General features: G+C 44.3%; 1 protein-coding gene across 1 annotated transcript in view; it reads left to right on the top strand.

The window, feature by feature from the left end:
* Nucleotides 1-18,344, top strand: part of GRIN2A (glutamate ionotropic receptor NMDA type subunit 2A) — a 374,836-nt gene that overhangs the window by 284,435 nt on the left and 72,057 nt on the right. The window contains exons 6-8 of the mRNA XM_041750636.1: nt 10,435-10,640; nt 16,226-16,394; nt 16,505-16,658. Coding sequence (XP_041606570.1) covers nt 10,435-10,640; nt 16,226-16,394; nt 16,505-16,658 — 529 coding nt within the window. The remainder of the gene's footprint in view (nt 1-10,434; nt 10,641-16,225; nt 16,395-16,504; nt 16,659-18,344) is intronic.

Below are 18,344 nucleotides of genomic sequence, written 5' to 3' on the forward strand. Positions count from 1 at the left end.
TAACAGAACTACCACTCAAGACAAACTGGGCCTTCATTTCCCCATACCCACACAGTCATACAGTCAGTCTCTGAGTTCTGGTGATTGGGCCCCTTGGAGAGCTCAAGTTCATGCCAGCCTCATCCTGGTGGTCCTGCATCCTGCTCATCCAAATTAATGCAGCAGCCTCCTAGCCCTAACTCCCCATGTCCGAAATCTTTTAGCCACAAACCCTTTCTCTGTACTGCATTGAGAAGAAGCGTTCTGATCCATCAGACCGGTTTTATCCCTCCCCCGATAAAAAGTATCCTAAGGCTAAATAAAGATGGAACCCCTTAACAAGCCACACGTGGGCTCTGGTTCATTGTTGGAAGTCACTTCCTGTTAGAAGTATCTCTTGGTCCCCTTCCAGAGCAGGAAACTCTCTCATCCTGTGCTCACTCCCTGCGCGGCCATTGTCTCTCTCTATTGCTATTGAGCTTTGACTTCTCTTCTCCAACCAGAGTGGAAATGCCGAAGACAGGGGCCAGGCCTGCACTGTTCATGATTGTTGCCCTGGGGCCTCCTACAGTACCTGCAATGGTGTCAAGCACCAGATGCACATATCGAGCCATAAATGAACACATGAGAGAATTCAAGGGCAAGAGAGGGTGTTCTGGAGGCCCAGAAAATGCAAAATTGCATTCCAGCTGGAGAATCAGGCTTCATGTAAGAAGTGGTATTTGAGCTGGATCTGGAAAGCATGGGTAGGACTTCAGTTTGTGGAGGTGACGAGGAGAAGGGAATAGTGCTGGCAAAGGCAAAGAAGTGGGTGTCAGCCTGGGTGTGTTTGGTGAGAAGCGGAAAGTGTATGCACTGTTGTGGCTTAGTATTGTGGATGTGTAGACATGTGAGTGTGTGTGCAAGGTCTGTGTAGTTGTGTAGTTGTGCATGTGTGGGTGGATGTGAGTGCATCTATGGCCGTATGGCAAGTTTGGGTAGGTATGAGTATGTGTCTGTATAGATGTGGGTTTGCCTTTGGGTTTATGTATAGATGTTTTGGTATAATATGTATGTCTGTACGCGTGCACATAGATGAGTATGTGTAGGTGTGAGTATATGTACATTCGGATGCCTACATGTGTGAGAGTGTGCATAGGGTGTCAGAGAGAGGAAAAGTGAGAGCAAGCAGAGAGCAGAGAAGGTGGTGAGATCCGTTGGTTAGTCCATTCATCTTAAGGAGAGTCTGCATTTGATTCTGTGGACTCTATGAGTCATAGAAGGTTTTGAGGGAGGGTAGAGGCATGATTTTGGTGTTTTGATGTGATTTTAGGGGGTGGCTCAGGAGACCAGTTATGAGGAGATTTTAATTGTCTCTTGCAAGCATTTCATGAACAGATCAAATAAAAATCAAACACAGCTCTTTGAGAGGAGAGCCACAAACACCTATTAACCTAATTTCTTCCAGCCGCGTACGGCCTCTGTGACATCTCTCTGAATCTACCCAGCCATGAAGGGGTGAACATTAACTTATGACAGTTTCTGGACATGAAATTATCTCTGCTCTAAGAAAATAGTGGCTGAACATTTTGATAACGAATCACTGCCCTTTCAGAAAACATTTTCCAAGAGCTGAAGAGCAATTAGCTTTCTAAAGGCACTGTATTTAAATTTTATTAATAAAAATGGATAAAAAAATCATTGCAAAGTTAATTTCCCCCTTTTATAGTTCTTTTTAACAGAATCGCTTTTCTCCATCAGAGGTCAATTATTTTTCTTTCTCCTCAAAACTTCAGTATATTTGCTGAAAACGCTCAAAGGTTTATCACCAAAATCCAGTTTATTTTGAAGGTAAAGATTTTTTTTCCTCCTCCCACACAGTACATTTGGGTGGGTTTGGGACTGTTCTTAATTATTAAAAAATTCATGATAGAGGTAAAAATCATCTGCTTGCACCTATGTATTCTGTATAGAGTATTTATAAGAATTAAAATAGTGCTAAGAATAGTGCCTAATACATACTAAGTGCCTTGTGAATGTCAGCTTTTATTTTTGTAAGAGCTCAAGCAATGCCATTCAGATTTTATTGCTGTCTCCTGTTGCTTAGCTCTGCAGCATGTCTCTGATAGGTTCTTCCATCCTGACCACCCTATGTTAATCATCCCAAAAGTCCCAGGACAAACTCCCATTGGCTCAGCCTAGGTCACGTACACATTCCTGAGCCGAAATTACTATAGCTCAGAGGCCAAATGCATAGATGTGCCATGTAAGGGCCACGTGCCTGTTCTCAAAATTAGAGTCAGGGATCTCAACGAAGGAAAGCCAACATGCTGCCACCTAAAAACACGGGAAACTGACAATGGGCATGCACGAAGCAGAAGGTTGTTACAGAACCCTAGGGCAAAATGTGGAGAAGATGGTGACATGTTGCTAAAATCCCTGCTGTGGGGGAGGAAAAAAAATAACTCAGGTTAGTATCCAGGAATGCCTTTATGAAAAAAAGAAAGTAGAAATGTTTTTATGGAGTTAGAACATGAAATGATATGAACTCCCCTTTACTTATTTAGTTTTTTAGATTTATTTTTTGAGAGAGAGAGAGAAAGGCAGAGGCAGACTCCCTGCTGAGTGTGGAGCCTGACGCAGGGCTCCAGCTCATGACCCTGAGATCATGACCTGAGCTGAAGCCAAGAGTCCACTGATTAACTGAATGTACCACCCAGGCACCCCAATATGAACTCCCCTTTAAAAGCTTTTTTCTTTTCTTGTCATTGATTTAAGCCACAATAAAAGAACAACATACAGCACCTTCCCCTGGGCTGGCCATTCCTCCTTGTGTCTTACATAGAATAACCGAGTTAGTCCTCTCAGCAAAAACATGAGTTATACTACTATCATCATTGCATTTTTCAGATGATGCTATTGAAGCAGAAAGACAGCAAGCAATACACCTGACCCTTGAACAGAGGGGTTAGGGGCGCTTACCCTACCCCCTACGCCATGCTGTTGAAAATCCAAGTATAACTTTTGATTCCCCCAAAAACTTCACAACTAATGGCCTACTGTTGACTGAAACCATTACTGATGATATAAACAGCTGATTAACATGTATTTTGCATGTCCTATTTATTACGTACTACATTCTTACAATAAAATAAGCTTGAGAAAAGAAAATGTTATGGAGAAAATCACAAGCAGGAGGAAATACACTTATGGTACCATGCTGTCTTGATCAAAGACCAGCTGCATATAACACAGCTCAAACCCATGTTGTTCAAGGGTCAACTGTACGTCCAGGTGGCACAGCTGGGATCTGAAGCCAGGACACCTGGTTCCACAGTTCACACTTGTGGCAACTCCTACTCTTGTCTCTCTGAGAGTATATGTGCTGTTTTTTAAAATTCTCTCTTTCGAATTCAGAAAAAAAATTAACCTTTGTATTTTGAATAGTTTTTGATTTACAGAGAGATTGAGAAAGCAATACAATGAGTTCTCACATGTCTCACATTACTCTGATTACTAACATCTGACACTAATATGGTGTGTGTCCCAATTCATGAGCCAGTATTGATTCGTTATTGTTGACTAACGCCCATGCTTCATTCAGATTTCACTGGTTTCTATCTACTGTCTTTTTCCTGTGCCATCCTACTGTCTCATCTAGGACACTCCGCTACATTCAATCACAAGGTCTCCTTACGCTCCTCATGGCTGTGACGGTTTCCCGGCCATTCCTTGTATTCTGATGATCTTCACAGTTTTGAGGAGTTTTGGTCAGCTCTTTTCAAAGATGCCCCAAAGTTGGGAAATTTCCAATATTTTTCTTAACGATCAGAGTGAGGTTATGTGCTTTTGGAGGAAGACCACACATACTATCAAAATGACCTATCCCTGTTGGAATTGACCTTAATCATCTGGCTGATTGTCAGGTTTCTGCATTATCCAAGTTTTCTCCTCTCCCCGCCCCTCCCCCCTTTTGCCCTAGCAAAACCTTCTCATTGCATTTCCTCACTCATTTAAAAGTGAGTCCTGGGTTCAGATCCTGATTCTCCCACCCATGCTGCAGGGACTGAACGAGTTGCTTAAACCCCATGCCTCAGTCCCCTCATCCATAAAATGATGTGATAATAGTATAATATCTTATTCATCAGCCTATTTTTAGAATTACATGAATTAATATTTAAAACTCCCAGAATAGTGGAAACAGAAATACTTATTTTTTTAGAATATTTATTTATTTATTTTAGTGAGAAAGAGCATGAGCAGGAGGGGCAAAGGGAGAGGGAGAGAGAAAATCTTAAGCAGACTCTATGCTGAGCACTGAGCCTGATACAGGACTCAGTCTCATGACCCTGAGATCATGATCTGATCTGAAGTCAAGAGTTGGACACTCGGGATCCCTGAGTAGCTCAGCAGTTTAGCACCTGCCTTCAGCCCGGGGCATGATCCTGGAGTCCCAGGATTGAGTCCCACGTCGGGCTCCCAGCATGGAGACTGCTTCTCTCTCTGCCTGTGTCTCTGCCTCATTCTCTCTCTCTCTCTCTCTCTCTCTCTCTTTCATGGATAAATAAATAAAATCTTAAAAAAAAAGAGTCGGACACTCAACTGACTGCATCACCCAGGTGCCCTCAGAAAGACTTAATTTAGGATCTTATGTAATTCTTATGCCAAATCTATAAGGTAGACACTATTATTTACCTTTAAAATATGAAGAAACCAAATTTCATAGAGGAAGGTAGAGATGAAGCAGTGCTTATTCTTTTTTAAAGATTTTATTTATTTGAGAGAGACAGAGACAGACAGCAAGCATACAAGCAGGCAGAGGGAGAAGCAAACTCCCTGCTGAGTGGGGAGCCCCATTTGGGGCTCGATCCCAGGACCCTGGGATCCTGACCTAAGCCGAAGGCAGACGCTTAACTGACTGAGCCACCCAGGCATCCCTAGCAGTGCTCATCTTTACTGACCAAGTTTAAATTCCTGCTTTGACCTTTACATTGTGACCTAAGCAAGATACTTCATCTTTTTGAGCCTCACTTTACCACCAAGCAATAAATGTAGTCGTCATTCACCACCTCCTAGAGTTGCTTTGAGATTTGAGTCAGATAATACATGATAAACTCTCAGCGCTGAGCCTGGAAACACATAGTAAAGCACCTGATAAATGTTAACGACTGACTTGATCCTTATTGTCTGACTTGCCCCAGCTAGGACTTGGCCAAGTCAGGATTTGAACCCTCTGCAGAATGAACCCTCTGTGAATCCTCTGTGCAGAATGAGTAAGAGTCAGCTTTGAGAGAAGCTTCACGTCTGAGCAGTACCAGCTCCTGTGCAGGAGAGAACTTCCAACTAGGAAGGCTCTAGTGACCTCATTCTTTCTTCTTGGTCTTCCAGCTTGGTTCTCAGAACCATCATGTCTTCTTCAGAGTGAGGCATGTCATTTCCCCGGCCTCTGGTGGCACGTGGCCACTCTCCAGAATTAAACATAAAGTTGTGAGCCATGCTATCATCATTGACCCCTTCCTAATGATCTAGTCATTGCCCTGATCCCAGTAAGGAGCAAGCTGAGAGAGCAACTTTTCCTGCACTTGGCACAGAACCTTGGGTCCCAAAAACTATGGAGATCATCAGTCTACCCTTAGCCCCCATCTCTCTGTTACAGGAGAGGAGACCAAGACCCAGTGAGATTAAAGGTCAAAGGCATGTTGTCATGGGAATTCAGCGAGTGCTTCTGATGAAGAGGTTTCCTGATTTCCCAAAGAGAGGCTTAAAAGATGATGATAATAGTGCCACATATGGAGAACTTGCTGTGCACCAGGAACTGTGTATTCAGAGACATTTGCCATCATTGTGTCACTTAAAACCCTCACAATGACAAAATTGAAATATTGTCATTTGGTGGTTGGGGAAACTGAAGTTCGGAAAGATCATGTGACTCACACATGGTCACATAGCTAAGGGCCGTGGTGGGATTTGAACCTGTCTGACTCTTCCAAAGATCATGGTATTAATGATTCTGAACATTTTCCCTCTGTTCCATGTGAGGGAGAGAAGGGAAGGGTCCCATAGGGATGAGGCTGATCCCTGGGACGTCGATGGATCGATAGGTGCCTGTATCCAACACACACACACAGGTACACCTTCCTGTCCTAGTCTTGTGGAGATCTAACCAGACATTTAGCAAGGCCTCCTGGGACTTTATTTTCCCTTTGAGCTTCAGAAATAGGACCGCGTGTTCAACAGAGACTGTATCACTTCATTTGCTCTGAAACATTGAAAATTTACCCTGGGGGAAAAAAAAAAAACCTACCCTGGGAGGAAATGTGGTGCAGTTTGGGAATGCACAGCTCCTCCGGGTCAGGCAGTAACTGCTGATCTAAAGTTACAGGCTCTGCCCCATGGGGCGTGCACGATTCTGGAGGGGTTTGGGAGCCAGGAGAAGGTTCAGTTTAGAGCATAGCAGGACAGTCACTATCAGCTCAAAGATGAGAGCAGGGAGAGAGATTGCTTACTACTGTCCTCAGAGGGCACAGGGTTCTTCTGTCTTGGACATGACTTTTAGAGAAAGGCATGTGGAGCATTCATATTCTGTGTCCATTTAGTGCCTGTGGACACTGAGGCAAGTCCAGATGGTGTGACTGAAGTTTCTTCTCAATTCAGGGTTTATTCCATTGAAGCTTGCCATCCTCCTGAACACCTCAGTGTGGCCGGAGCCCCTATTAAATCGGCGTTGGCATGATGGTCTTGGCTCTGTCTGGAAAATGTATACACAGGCTGTTGGGCAGCCACTCTCAATGGCTCTGCGTCCGGGGGACTGAAGTCAAAGTGAAGCATGAGTGAGGGAGAGAATGCAGGTTCGGTATTTCAGTATTTTCCTCAGAGTGCAAGATCCCGTAGCTGAGGCCAGTATGGACAGGCTGATCGAGTCTACTAGTATCTTCTGACTCATGGACGTTTTTAAAAATTCAGGTCGAATGTTCCTTCATTCCATCGACAGCTGTCCCTGTCCCATTAAGTCTCTTCTTGTGCCGGGCCCTGAGTTAGAAGCTGTGGACCTCGGAGAAACCAATCACTGCCTGTGTGGAATCCCTCCTAGGCTGGGGAAGTGTAATCTAATCAGAGAAAGACATAGCTTGTTGGGGTATAATATTATTAAGCAAATAGAGATTAGATATTTAAATCGATTTAAGGATTTATGAATGAAATGTTACCCTGTCTGGGAGTTCCTTCAGTATGATACCGGAGAAGTGGGTGGCAGTATAAACGAAATGAGATTGGTCATGAGTTAGTAATTATTGCAGCTAGATAATGGGAACATGGAGATTCATTATACTCTCCCGCTTTCGTATGAGTTTAAAATTTTCCATCATGAAAAAGAAGACAAGATGAACTGAGGGGGACATAAGACTCCGGGCAGGTTACATGTGGACGCATATCCCTGGTGGCTTCCATCCAGCTTTCCCACCCTGGCTAACAGACCAGATACACTAGTAGGGTAAATCTCAGCTTTTTTTTTTTTTTTTAATTTAATTGTATTTATTTATTTATTTTTATAAATTTATTTTTTATTGGTGTTCAATTTGCCAACATATAGAGTAACACCTAGTGCTCATCTTCTTACAAAGACCTGCAAGGCTTTGCATCATCCGACCCCTTCCTTCGCTCATCTGTTCTCTTAGACCCATTTTTCTTTTCTTTCTTCCACCCAGGTTGTATGGTGTTATCTTTGTGCGATTATCTGACTCAGGCCTGTTTTCCCAATTAGCATAGACATTCCGTGCAAAGTAAAAACTTCATTGCGTGTTCCACGGTCTCCTTGGTGTCTCATGTGCTGCTTGACACCTAGTGGCCACTCCACGAATCCTTATGGATTGAATGGATCCCTCTTAATCCTGTCTACAAGCACTGGGTTGACAGTTATAGTCCCTTGTGAACGTGCACATAGAAGGGGAAAGTCTCCTCCTACCCCTTATGTAGGGGTATATAGAATCCTGGAGCGGGGATTCGGGGACTTGGGGAGCCTATCTGGGCAGCCTGTTGGACTCAGAGGAGGCGATGGGACCTCTCGAGATGCAGCGCAGCCCTGACACAGAGGCTTTGGCTCTGTTCAACTTTTTCCACTCATAGCTTGCTTCCAGCCTCCTTGGCTGACTGGTGGGTGCTTACTTAGCCAGGAGAAGGGAGAGAATAACTTAGGGGAGATTTGGGGAGTCACCGAACTCCAGGAACTCATAAACCTTCATGCCTCTCTCCCAGGAGCCAGTCGGCCTTGGGCAGGAACCTTTGCCTGACTCCACAGGTGAGGGTACAGTGACGCCCTCAATGACATCATCAAAGACTAAATGGTCTTTGCCTTAATTTCCATTCCTTGGGACTTTCAGGGCTGTCTCTGCAGGGGAGCAAGGGTCTCTGAGCCATAACACGGTTACCACGGGTCACTTAATAGAAGCACCTTTGGATTCACACAGCCCTGTGGTGTGGCCCTGGTCCCAACTGCTTCCCAGCTTCAGTTCTCTGAACTGCAAAGTTGGAATAACAACCCTTACCCTGTGGGGTCTGTAGGGCTCCGAGTAGCTGGTGATATCGATACATTTCCTGACTACACAGGAGAGCTCAAAAGTGACACTGTCATAGCGCCAAAGAGTTGGGGTGGACAGGTGCAAAGTTCTCTATTACTAGGGAAGGCAGGTATGCCCTTAGAGGTCAGTTGATATTTGAGCAAAGTCTTAAATGCAAACCACAGCAATAATAAAATGATGGTAGTTACCGTGTATGTTACGGGCTCAACGCTTCCTGGACATTTTGGCTCACCCGAACGAAGCTCCTTACGGTCCTTAAGGACACATCCTGTTGCATTTTGCAGGTAGAGAACGTGAAGTTCAGAGAGGTCAAGTGACTTTGCCAAGGCAGGGATTATTCAGTTTTATCCATCATCGCTCTCAGCTCCCTACGAGGACCCACAAGGCTTTGCATCATCTGACCCCTTCCTTCACACTCAACACGAATTTACCAAACACACATAGTTGGTGTTCAGTAAATCCGCATTGAGTGACTAACGAATCTGATGGGCTCCACATTCTCTCCAGCCTGCGTTACACATCCCAGCTCGGGGAGATGAACATGTTTGTTTGACCAAATCATTCTATTGCCTTTCCTGTCTTAAAAGGGAGGGTATCAGCGATGCCGGACAGTTTTGTAATCGGCCACGTGGAATGTTTCAGTAAGAGCAGCAAACATTTTCCAGGTCCAAATGACAAGGCAATCTGAAGGAGCATCTCCTCCCACCCCATCACCCCTTCGGGTGCCCGGCGTGTCTGAATTCTCTTTACGGGCCTGAAATTCATTTCTGGCGACACTCACATTACAGGAAGGGAGGTCAGTGGGTCACGTCAACACAGACAAGACCGGACTTGGCACTTAGCTTTTCAGACGAGGTGTTTCCTTGAGGTTGGTATTACAAATAAAGCGCTGACCTGTGGTGTCAAGCAATTGCGCCTGGGAGCGGGAGGAAGGAGGAAGCGCGATGCTAGGAGCAGCTTTCCCTCCCCGGTGTGTGTATGAATAGTGCCAATAAGCTGTCAAATAAAATCAAGGTTCAAAACATACAGCCTTCAATCTGATTTCACTAACATGCCGACTGCTGCTCAGAGGGAACAGATCGATCCTATTTTGACAGGACTTGGTGCAGTGCTGAGCGCTGGAAGTCTCCGCTCCGGGCCGGATTAATAACAGCTCACCTTACTTTGCAACTTAAATAGAACCATATCTGAGCTCGATGTGACACTCCTAATTTCCTCTCCTGTGCGCCCTCCTTGCGTCAACTCTCCCGTCAATCCTCCTGCCTTTTTTTTTTTTCTCTTCTGTATCATCTTCCTCTTCCTCTTCCTCCTTGCTTTAGCATCTTTAAAAATATCTCCTCCCCATCTCCCTCCTGTACCTAAGAGTATGGAGTCCCTGCTACGTGCCGGGCACTGGGCTACGTGCTGTTCACAGATCATCGTATTTGATCGCCACAAGGTCCTTATAAAGCAGGTGGAGGTGTGCTGTTTACAGAGGAGGAAACAGACGTTCACAGTGGTTCAGAGCTTCCCCGGGTTTGTGTAGCTAGAAAGTGGCAGAGGGTGGCGATCCCAGGCAAGACTTCTGATTAGGAAAGCCCCTGCTGCTCTCATGACATCAGGGGTCCCCGAATTCTGGCAGGACATGAGGGTCGCCTGAGGAAACTCTACCCCTGTCCGTGCATGGGCGCCACCACCGTATTCGTTAGCCTGGGGAAGGCCAGGGCATGGAGACTGCCCAATATTCTGCTTTCCCTTTATCCTTATGTTTCTTAGCATATAAACAGAAGCATATGTTGAAGTAGGTTGCAGAAAAGCCCTGAGGATCAGGAGGGGTTCTCGTTCCTCTTATGGGGAAGGACTCACCTTTCTAGAAGTTGGCACTGCCAGAAAGCACAGATGTGCCTTTGTCTTTCTGATGCAGGTGGGCAAGTGGGAGAACCAGAGCCTGAGCCTGAGGCATGCCGTGTGGCCGAGGTATAAATCCTTCTCAGACTGTGAGCCGGACGACAACCATCTGAGCATCGTCACCCTAGAGGAAGCCCCCTTTGTCATCGTGGAAGACATAGACCCGCTGACCGAGACTTGTGTGAGGAACACCGTGCCGTGTCGGAAGTTCGTCAAGATCAAGTGAGTCTGGGGAGGCCGTCGGGTGAACGCACCCAATCCTTTACAAATAGCCGGTGTCATTGACAACGGCGGTGTCCATAATACCATAATAAAATGCCATATAAAATAGACCATTATAATACTGTATGATGATCTATGATATTAGGGGTTTTTTAAAGACTGAAATAAATAACTGGAATTGGGCCAGGTGGCTTACTTTCATTTAATTCCAGCAACAGCAATAGGAGGAAAGTGGTTTTAGGTATTTAAACTGAGTTATGGGGAGATTCAGAAAAATGCTCAAAGCCATTCAATGAGTGAACGGATGAGCTAGGAATCAGACGCTGCTCCGTCCAACTCCATATTCTTAACCACTGTGCTGACTCAAACTTCCCCTTTGGTCTCACCTTAAATTATTATTACTTTTTTTATTTTTCTGGCTGGTTCGTCCTCCAACCCTGCACATCCATCTACTCCCTTCCATCTTTTTTAAAAATATATATCCCAGATACAAACTCTTCAAAAACTTTGAAAACTTCTCTCCAGCTGGGGGTCATTGTACACCTTCCATATGACTTTCTGATGTGATCAGCGTAGACCTGCCCTTCTGGCGGTTTCCTAGCTCACCGACAGTAAGCCAGTATCACATCTGTGCCGTTTCCTCTTTTATTAACAATCGAAGGAAGAACTGACAATTTTTGTGAGAGCTTCTGGTGAAGTTTGTCCTTAACCTGTCAGCCTTTTAGGGAAGCATAAAGCTTCATGACCAAGTCCATGACCCCGAGTCTAGTCTTTCTAGTGCAAACACAAATAAAGACACATTCTCGTGGGGATTTTGCCAAAGGAAAAGGCCTACCGTTGGAGTATTTTTGTCCATATTTTCTTTTCTTTTAAAGATTTTATTTATTTATTGTTGAGAAATACAGAGAGAGAGGCAGAGACACAGGCAGAGGGAGAAGCAGTTTCCCTGCAGGGGAGCCTGATGGGAGACTCGATCCCAGGACTTAGAGATCACGACCTGAACCAAAGGCAGGTGCTCAACCACTGAATCACCCAGGCACCCCTGTCCATATTTTTCTGAGCCCTTCCTTTCATCCAGATAATTCTCCCGTGAACTTTAAGTTCCTTCCCAAGTTGAGTTTGTGGTCCCTCATTCCACAGAACCCAGGGTGTGTCTCTGTGCCTTAGTGTGTTCAGGCTACTGTGACAAGTCACCACAGATGACGTGGCTTAAAAAAAAAAAGAGAGAGAGACTTGTTTCTCATAATTCTGAGGGCTGGGAGTCCACCAGCAAGGTTTCTGGTTTACAGACGGCCTTCTTCTCTCAGTATCATCACATGCTGGAGCGGAGACAGAAAGGAAGCAAGCTCTCCGGTCTCATTCTAAGGGTGCTCCTCCCATTCATTAGGGCTTCACCCTCTGACCTCGGGACCTCCCAAAGGCCCCACCTCCTAACACTATCACACTGGAGTTTAGGGTTTCAACATATGAATTCAAAGGAACCCAAACATTCAGTGCATACCGCTGGATCTCTCTATCACCTGTTTTTATGGCCTATAAAGCCCCACCTCCCCCCCACTGGAGTATGAGCTGCCTAAATATTGGAAACGTGGCTTATGTGTCTGTATGCTCAGTGACAAGCATGAAATATGACACACCAGTGTTGATAATGCTTAAACAGATGAGTGAATGGATACTTATCTTCCCACATTCTGAATTCTGATGTAAGCCATTATACGAGATGCAGATCCCCAGAGCTCAGCACTTGGGATAAAGATAATTTTTTTAAAATACGATTGCAAAATGTATTTTGAAGGCACATTTTCGTTTGCAGAAAATTCTTTTTTTTTTTTTTAATCAATGAGGAGCCTCTTTGGAGTTAATATTCTGAATAGATTAGTCAATAAATAAATATATATTAAGCACAGTGCTGGGCACAGACCATACATCAGTGAACAGAGAAGACCAGGGTCTTGCAGTATGGAGTGTACACAGTTAAGAAAACAAGTCAACCAATAAAAGACCAGGACATCATATCCATGTTATGATAAACCTTGTGAAAGATACAACTAGTGTGATGAGAGAGTAACTTGAAGTATGTGGAGCTTCGTTAGCTCACACCAGTGAGGCGTAAGATGAGGTAGAAAAGGATGATGAATATGTGAAGAACAGAGGGAAGAGCCTTCCAGGTAGAGGGAGCAGCAGGTGCAAAGGCCCTGGGGGAGGAAAGAGATCAGCAGGTGTGGGAAACAAAAGGAAGCCCAGGGCAGTGCCAGAGAGTGATGAGCTGGGCAGGAGACAGAAGGGGTAAATGTGGGAAAGTTGTCCAAGGAGATATTGATTGGGGTGGGCGTTCTTCGAGCACAACTTGGTCAGATGAAGAAAGCAGAGTGATTGGCACAAAGCAAAGACTCTTCCCTCTGTAGGGGGACCTCCTTTATGACAGCAGTGCTTTCTTTGTTTCAATAAGGCCAATCGAGTAGAGCCTCTTGGGCTTCACAGCCAGTAATAGGAGCTTTAAATCTTTAACATCAGAAGCCTTGGAGCTGACAACATAGGGCAGTGAGCCCTGAGCCACATTTGTATGGAGAAAATGAACCCCCCAATAAATTACTCTCTTAAAAAGAATTGACTTTTTCTTTACTGGAGAGTATAAACAGATTAACAGGTTCAAATTCACATTTTTGGTTGCTGTGGGAGGTGGCGGCTTGCAGCTTCCCTTCCCCACTTGGCGACATGACAAGTTGACTGCACATCTAGGTGACATTAAAGTCTTTGAAAGCCATAGGCAATCACTGGGACCCATTCATCCCAACATTAACACAGATCAGATCAATTGCATTTCCTACAGGTAATATCTTTGAGGCAGGCTGATTGGCTCTAAGAAGGGTTCTGTTAGGTAACATGGTTATATTTTTCTTGGTGATAGTCTCCCAGGGAAAACTCTTTGTCTCTCACTTCTGGTGAATGGTGGGGTCTTTAGGACAAACATCAGTCTTCTAAAAACATAGGTAAGAGGAAATGAGCTGAGAAATCAAGCATCTCTTGTCATCTGTTAGTTGGGTGTTAAGGCATGAAGAGAAAATTGAGGAAAAATGATCTGGCTTGATATGTCGGGGGAAATGGCCACACTGTTGATTAATCCCCCAAACTGTCAGATTATCGGTGAGAAGAGAGGAAATGTATTTCTAAGCATTTATGTGAGATGTGCTTTAGATACTTTATTTTATTTAATCTCCCTGACTATCCTGCAAGGTAAGCATCAGCCTTCTCAGTTTGCAAGTGAGCAAACTGAGGCTCATTAGTGAAGACACTCATGTGTGTCTTCTTGGTTGTTAGGAGCAGACCTGGGACCTGGTGGCAGTGCTGTCGACCTGCATGGCAGCGATCCTATCCACTGGGCATGCTGGGAAACTGGAGCTGGAGAACTAGATTCTTTATTGGAGTCGTTTCCCCACATTGACTTTTATGGGCCACCTTTACTTTCAGGTGATTGGTGGGAGCAGAGAAAGAATGCATCGAGTGCCATTTCTCAGATGTTTGTGTAGTCAAGTGACACCCCCCTTCACATGTACACAAGGGCTGTGATTGGAACCAATGAAAGTTGCCAATTACAAGCTGGTCTGTGTTTTCATAATCTCTGAGAAATTCATCTGTCGCATTTGCTACATGTCTTCTCATCCCTTGTCCTTAGGGCTTAATTGCATGTCTTATACATAGTAGGTACTCAGTGGTGGCTTGTTGGTTGAAAAATGTATTAATGATGGCTGTATCTAGAAATAAACCTGGCATTAGGTGACATGGGGAGATAATCAACTCATTAACTGGCTGAGGTTCTCCATGAGGCCAAAGAATATCGCCGTGTGCCTGTGACCCTGGATCTTAAGCCAAGGGTGTTCATAACTCCTATCCAGACTCTCCTAGGAATCCTGACCAGGGGAAGGAAGACCCTGTTATAGAGGAAGGGAGGGAGCAGAGGGAAGAGGTAGAGAAGGAGCATCAATGCGTGGCCCATGGTGGCCAGGAAAAAAGAGAGAGTTGGCTCTTGCATGTTTTTTGATGAGCCACAGACAGGTACCAAGGAGGTCATATTTGGACATGCCATTGGATTAATGTACTTAGGACATATTTCTATCATGTTTATGGCATTTTGCAACCTGTTTCCATTCCTCAAAGTCACATTGTCAAATATACCCCCGTTCATGGGCATAGATAGACATCAATGGTACTTGATGTGTGTGTATATCTAATTATATATGTAGTATATACTCACTGCAGTTAATTTGTGGGGGGAAAACCTAAAAATAGGAAAAAGAGAAAAAGTCATTTCTCACCATTCAAAAATAGCTGTGCTTCATATTTCATTGTTTTTCCATCCAGATATTTCATAAGCTCATCTGTTTTTATATAGCTAGGACTGTTCTGTATGTAACACTGTGTAACCTACTTTTTTTCCCCTGTGATATGGAAATGGAAGTATTTTCCTATTGTGATGTTGGATTTCCATAAACATCAATGTAGTGCTTAGGTAACCATCTGATGTGTGGGTGTGCCAGCCATGGAATATCCAGAGCACATATCTCATGACATGCATGACTCGGGGAGTTGAGCTAAACCAAATGCCCCAGCGCAAGATGGACCAGGTGTATTGCCCAGAGAGGTCTTGATCTTCCTCCATGAGTCATCTAAGTAGTAGCTGTTAATTGGGAAGACCCTGTTTCTTTCCTTTTTAAAGGCATTTCTGATTTTTATACGTCCTTTGAATAGGACTTGGCCAGGTAAATAAAGTGAGGTGGCTGGCACAAAGCAAAGTATGTCACCTTGGTAGGTGATGATGGCTTTTAAGACTACAGTACCTTCTGTATTTTAATAGGGGTTTTTCCTGAAAAAGGGCATTGCTATTTCATAGTGTCACCTTGTATACTTCCTGCTGTATAGGGAGGGTGGGAAAGTGTTAGGAATGAGCCCTCACTTGACAGATGACTCCATCAAGACACATTAAGTCCATGGAGTCAGGCACCAGGTGGATCCTGGGTCTTCTGATTCTCAGCCACATTTTCCTCAGGAAGGAAAGTGCCTTTCCTAAGTAAGGCACCTTTATTTCTTCTCTTTGGTTGCAAACCTCTATTTGCGGTGATAGGATAAAGCAAAACCCTCTTTCGGTGGAGAATTTCATATCTTTCGTCCCTTTTCCATTTTCCCGTAAGCTTTTTAATTCTGCTGAGATCCTGTGCCTGAACTCTGGCCTAAAGATGCTGTAGGTGTCGTAAACTTAAGAATAAGAAGTGGCAACTCTCAACAGTACGATGGGGGAAACATTATTAACTAAGAGAAATACCTTGGAGGTTATTTCAACAATGGTTAGGAAGCATGGTACCCGGTAAAAATAATAATAACTTGGTAAAAGTTAGCCATTGTCATGGCTGCTGTCACAATTAAGAACACTTTCTACTTTTGCCGACATAAACTACTGCATGTCCTCGAAAAAGCCACCTCCTCATGTTGAGCCTCAGCTTCCCGCACGGAAAACAGTGGAAGTGTGTTTGGTAATGACTGAACAAATCTTGCGGTGCTAATACTCTACAATCTTGGGGGTTTTTCTACAGCAATTCAACCAATGAGGGAATGAACGTTAAAAAATGCTGCAAAGGTTTCTGCATCGATATCCTGAAGAAGCTTTCCCGCACCGTGAAGTTCACCTACGACCTTTATCTGGTGACTAACGGGAAGCATGGCAAGAAAGTCAACAACGTGTGGAACGGGATGATCGGCGAAGTAAGTGGCCTTTCTCCTGCGGGCTCCCATCTGGCCTCTCTGCACCTGCGATGCTTGGGGGTGGTGGGAAGGAAAAATTAAATCCCTGTCCTCCTTTGCCTCGTATACAGGTGGTCTACCACCGGGCGGTCATGGCCGTTGGCTCCCTCACCATCAATGAGGAGCGTTCTGAAGTGGTGGATTTCTCTGTGCCCTTCGTGGAGACAGGGATCAGTGTCATGGTTTCAAGAAGCAACGGCACTGTCTCACCTTCTGCTTTTCTAGGTATGTGAACGTCACGGTCACTACTGTTTTCCTAATAGGGAACTGTAGCAATTGTAGCTATTTGTCTTTGCTCAAAGGATGGAACCAGGTAGGACCTTGGTCAGTTCCATCAGCACACTCCAGAGTGAGTCCTATTTGAATCATTTCAATTCAATCCTCCCCCCGCCCCTGCCCCAGCCGTTAACATCTTTCATTTCTCTCTGACTCGGAACTATCTGTTGAAAACACAATCACATATTCAGATACTGGTCTTGATTGTGTAGAATGTAGATCAGTGGATATATGTTCCAGAGCCTTGAAAACGTTAAAAAATAAATAAATCTGTCTGTCCACAGTTCATTTAAATCAGCCCATAAGCCTTTATCCGGCATCCTCGTTCCCATCCGCCATCCCTCTCTGGCATGACAGCCGTTTATTTACTGGATGTGAGGGTGAAATGATGATGACCACGCAGTGATTTATACCAGCACTCCGATAAACAAAATACAAGTAGTCTGAAGAGCATATACTGATTGAAAATTAATGGAATCATATTTTAAATGTGACTATCCTTCAAGCTATCTGGTTTGTAAGGGATGAAATTCCTTACTCTTCAACTATTTCATAAATTTATGTTTTGATATAAAAGATTTCTTTTTTAAATTATTTTTATTGGATTTAAATTTGCCAACATATAGCATATCACCCAGTGCTCATCCCGTCAAGTGTCCCCCTCAGTGCCCATCACCCAGTCACCCCAACCCTCCGCCCTCCTCCCCCTTCCACTACCCCTTGTTCGTTTCCCAGAGTTAGGAGTCTCTCATGTTGTGTCTCCCTCTCTGATATTTCCCACTCATTTTCTTTCCTTTCCCCTTTATTCCCTGTCACTATTTTTTATATTCCCCAAATGAATGAGACCACATAATGTTTGTCCTTCTCCGATTGACTTATTTCACTCAGCATAATACCCTCCAGTTCCATCCACGTTGAAGCAAATGGTGGGTATTTGTCCTTTCTAATTGCTGAGTAATATTCCATTGTATACATAGACCACATCTCCTTTATCCATTCATCTTTCAATGGACACCAAGGCTCCTTCCACAGTTTGGCTATTGTGGACATTGCTGCTAGAAACATTGGGGTGTAGGTGTCCTGCTGTTTCACTGCATCTGTATCTTTGGGGTAAATCTCCAGCAGTGCAATTGCTGGGTCATAGGGCAGGATTTCTTTCTTCTTTCTTTCTTTCTTTCTTTCTTTCTTTCTTTCTTTCTTTCTTTCTTTTTTTAGAGCCAGGTAGAGCTCGACTTTCATCTTGTTTTTTTTTTAAATTTAAATAATTTTTTTAATTTATTTATTCATGAGAGTCATAGGGAGAGAGACAGAGACACAGGCAGAGGGAGAGGCAGGCTCCCTGAGGGGAGCCCAATGTGGGACTTAATTCTGGGACTCTGGGATCACATCCTGAGCCAAAGGCAGACACTAAACCGGGGGGCCACCCAGGTGTCCCTCTGTCCATCATCTTGTTTTCTTTAGCACTGTGTGTATATATGCCTGATGCGGCCTGGTCAGAGAGGCAGAAACTGCATGGGACAAAGGCAAGCATTACTTATTTTTTCTTTAAAGAAAAGTATTGTGTGGGATGTTTGGTTATCATTAACAGTTTTTGACAGTGACTACCTTGAAGATTGTAGGATTCAAATTTCATTC

The sequence above is a fragment of the Vulpes lagopus genome, chromosome 3, assembly GCF_018345385.1.
Source record: "Vulpes lagopus strain Blue_001 chromosome 3, ASM1834538v1, whole genome shotgun sequence".
In the NCBI taxonomy this organism is placed as follows: Eukaryota; Metazoa; Chordata; class Mammalia; order Carnivora; family Canidae; genus Vulpes; species Vulpes lagopus.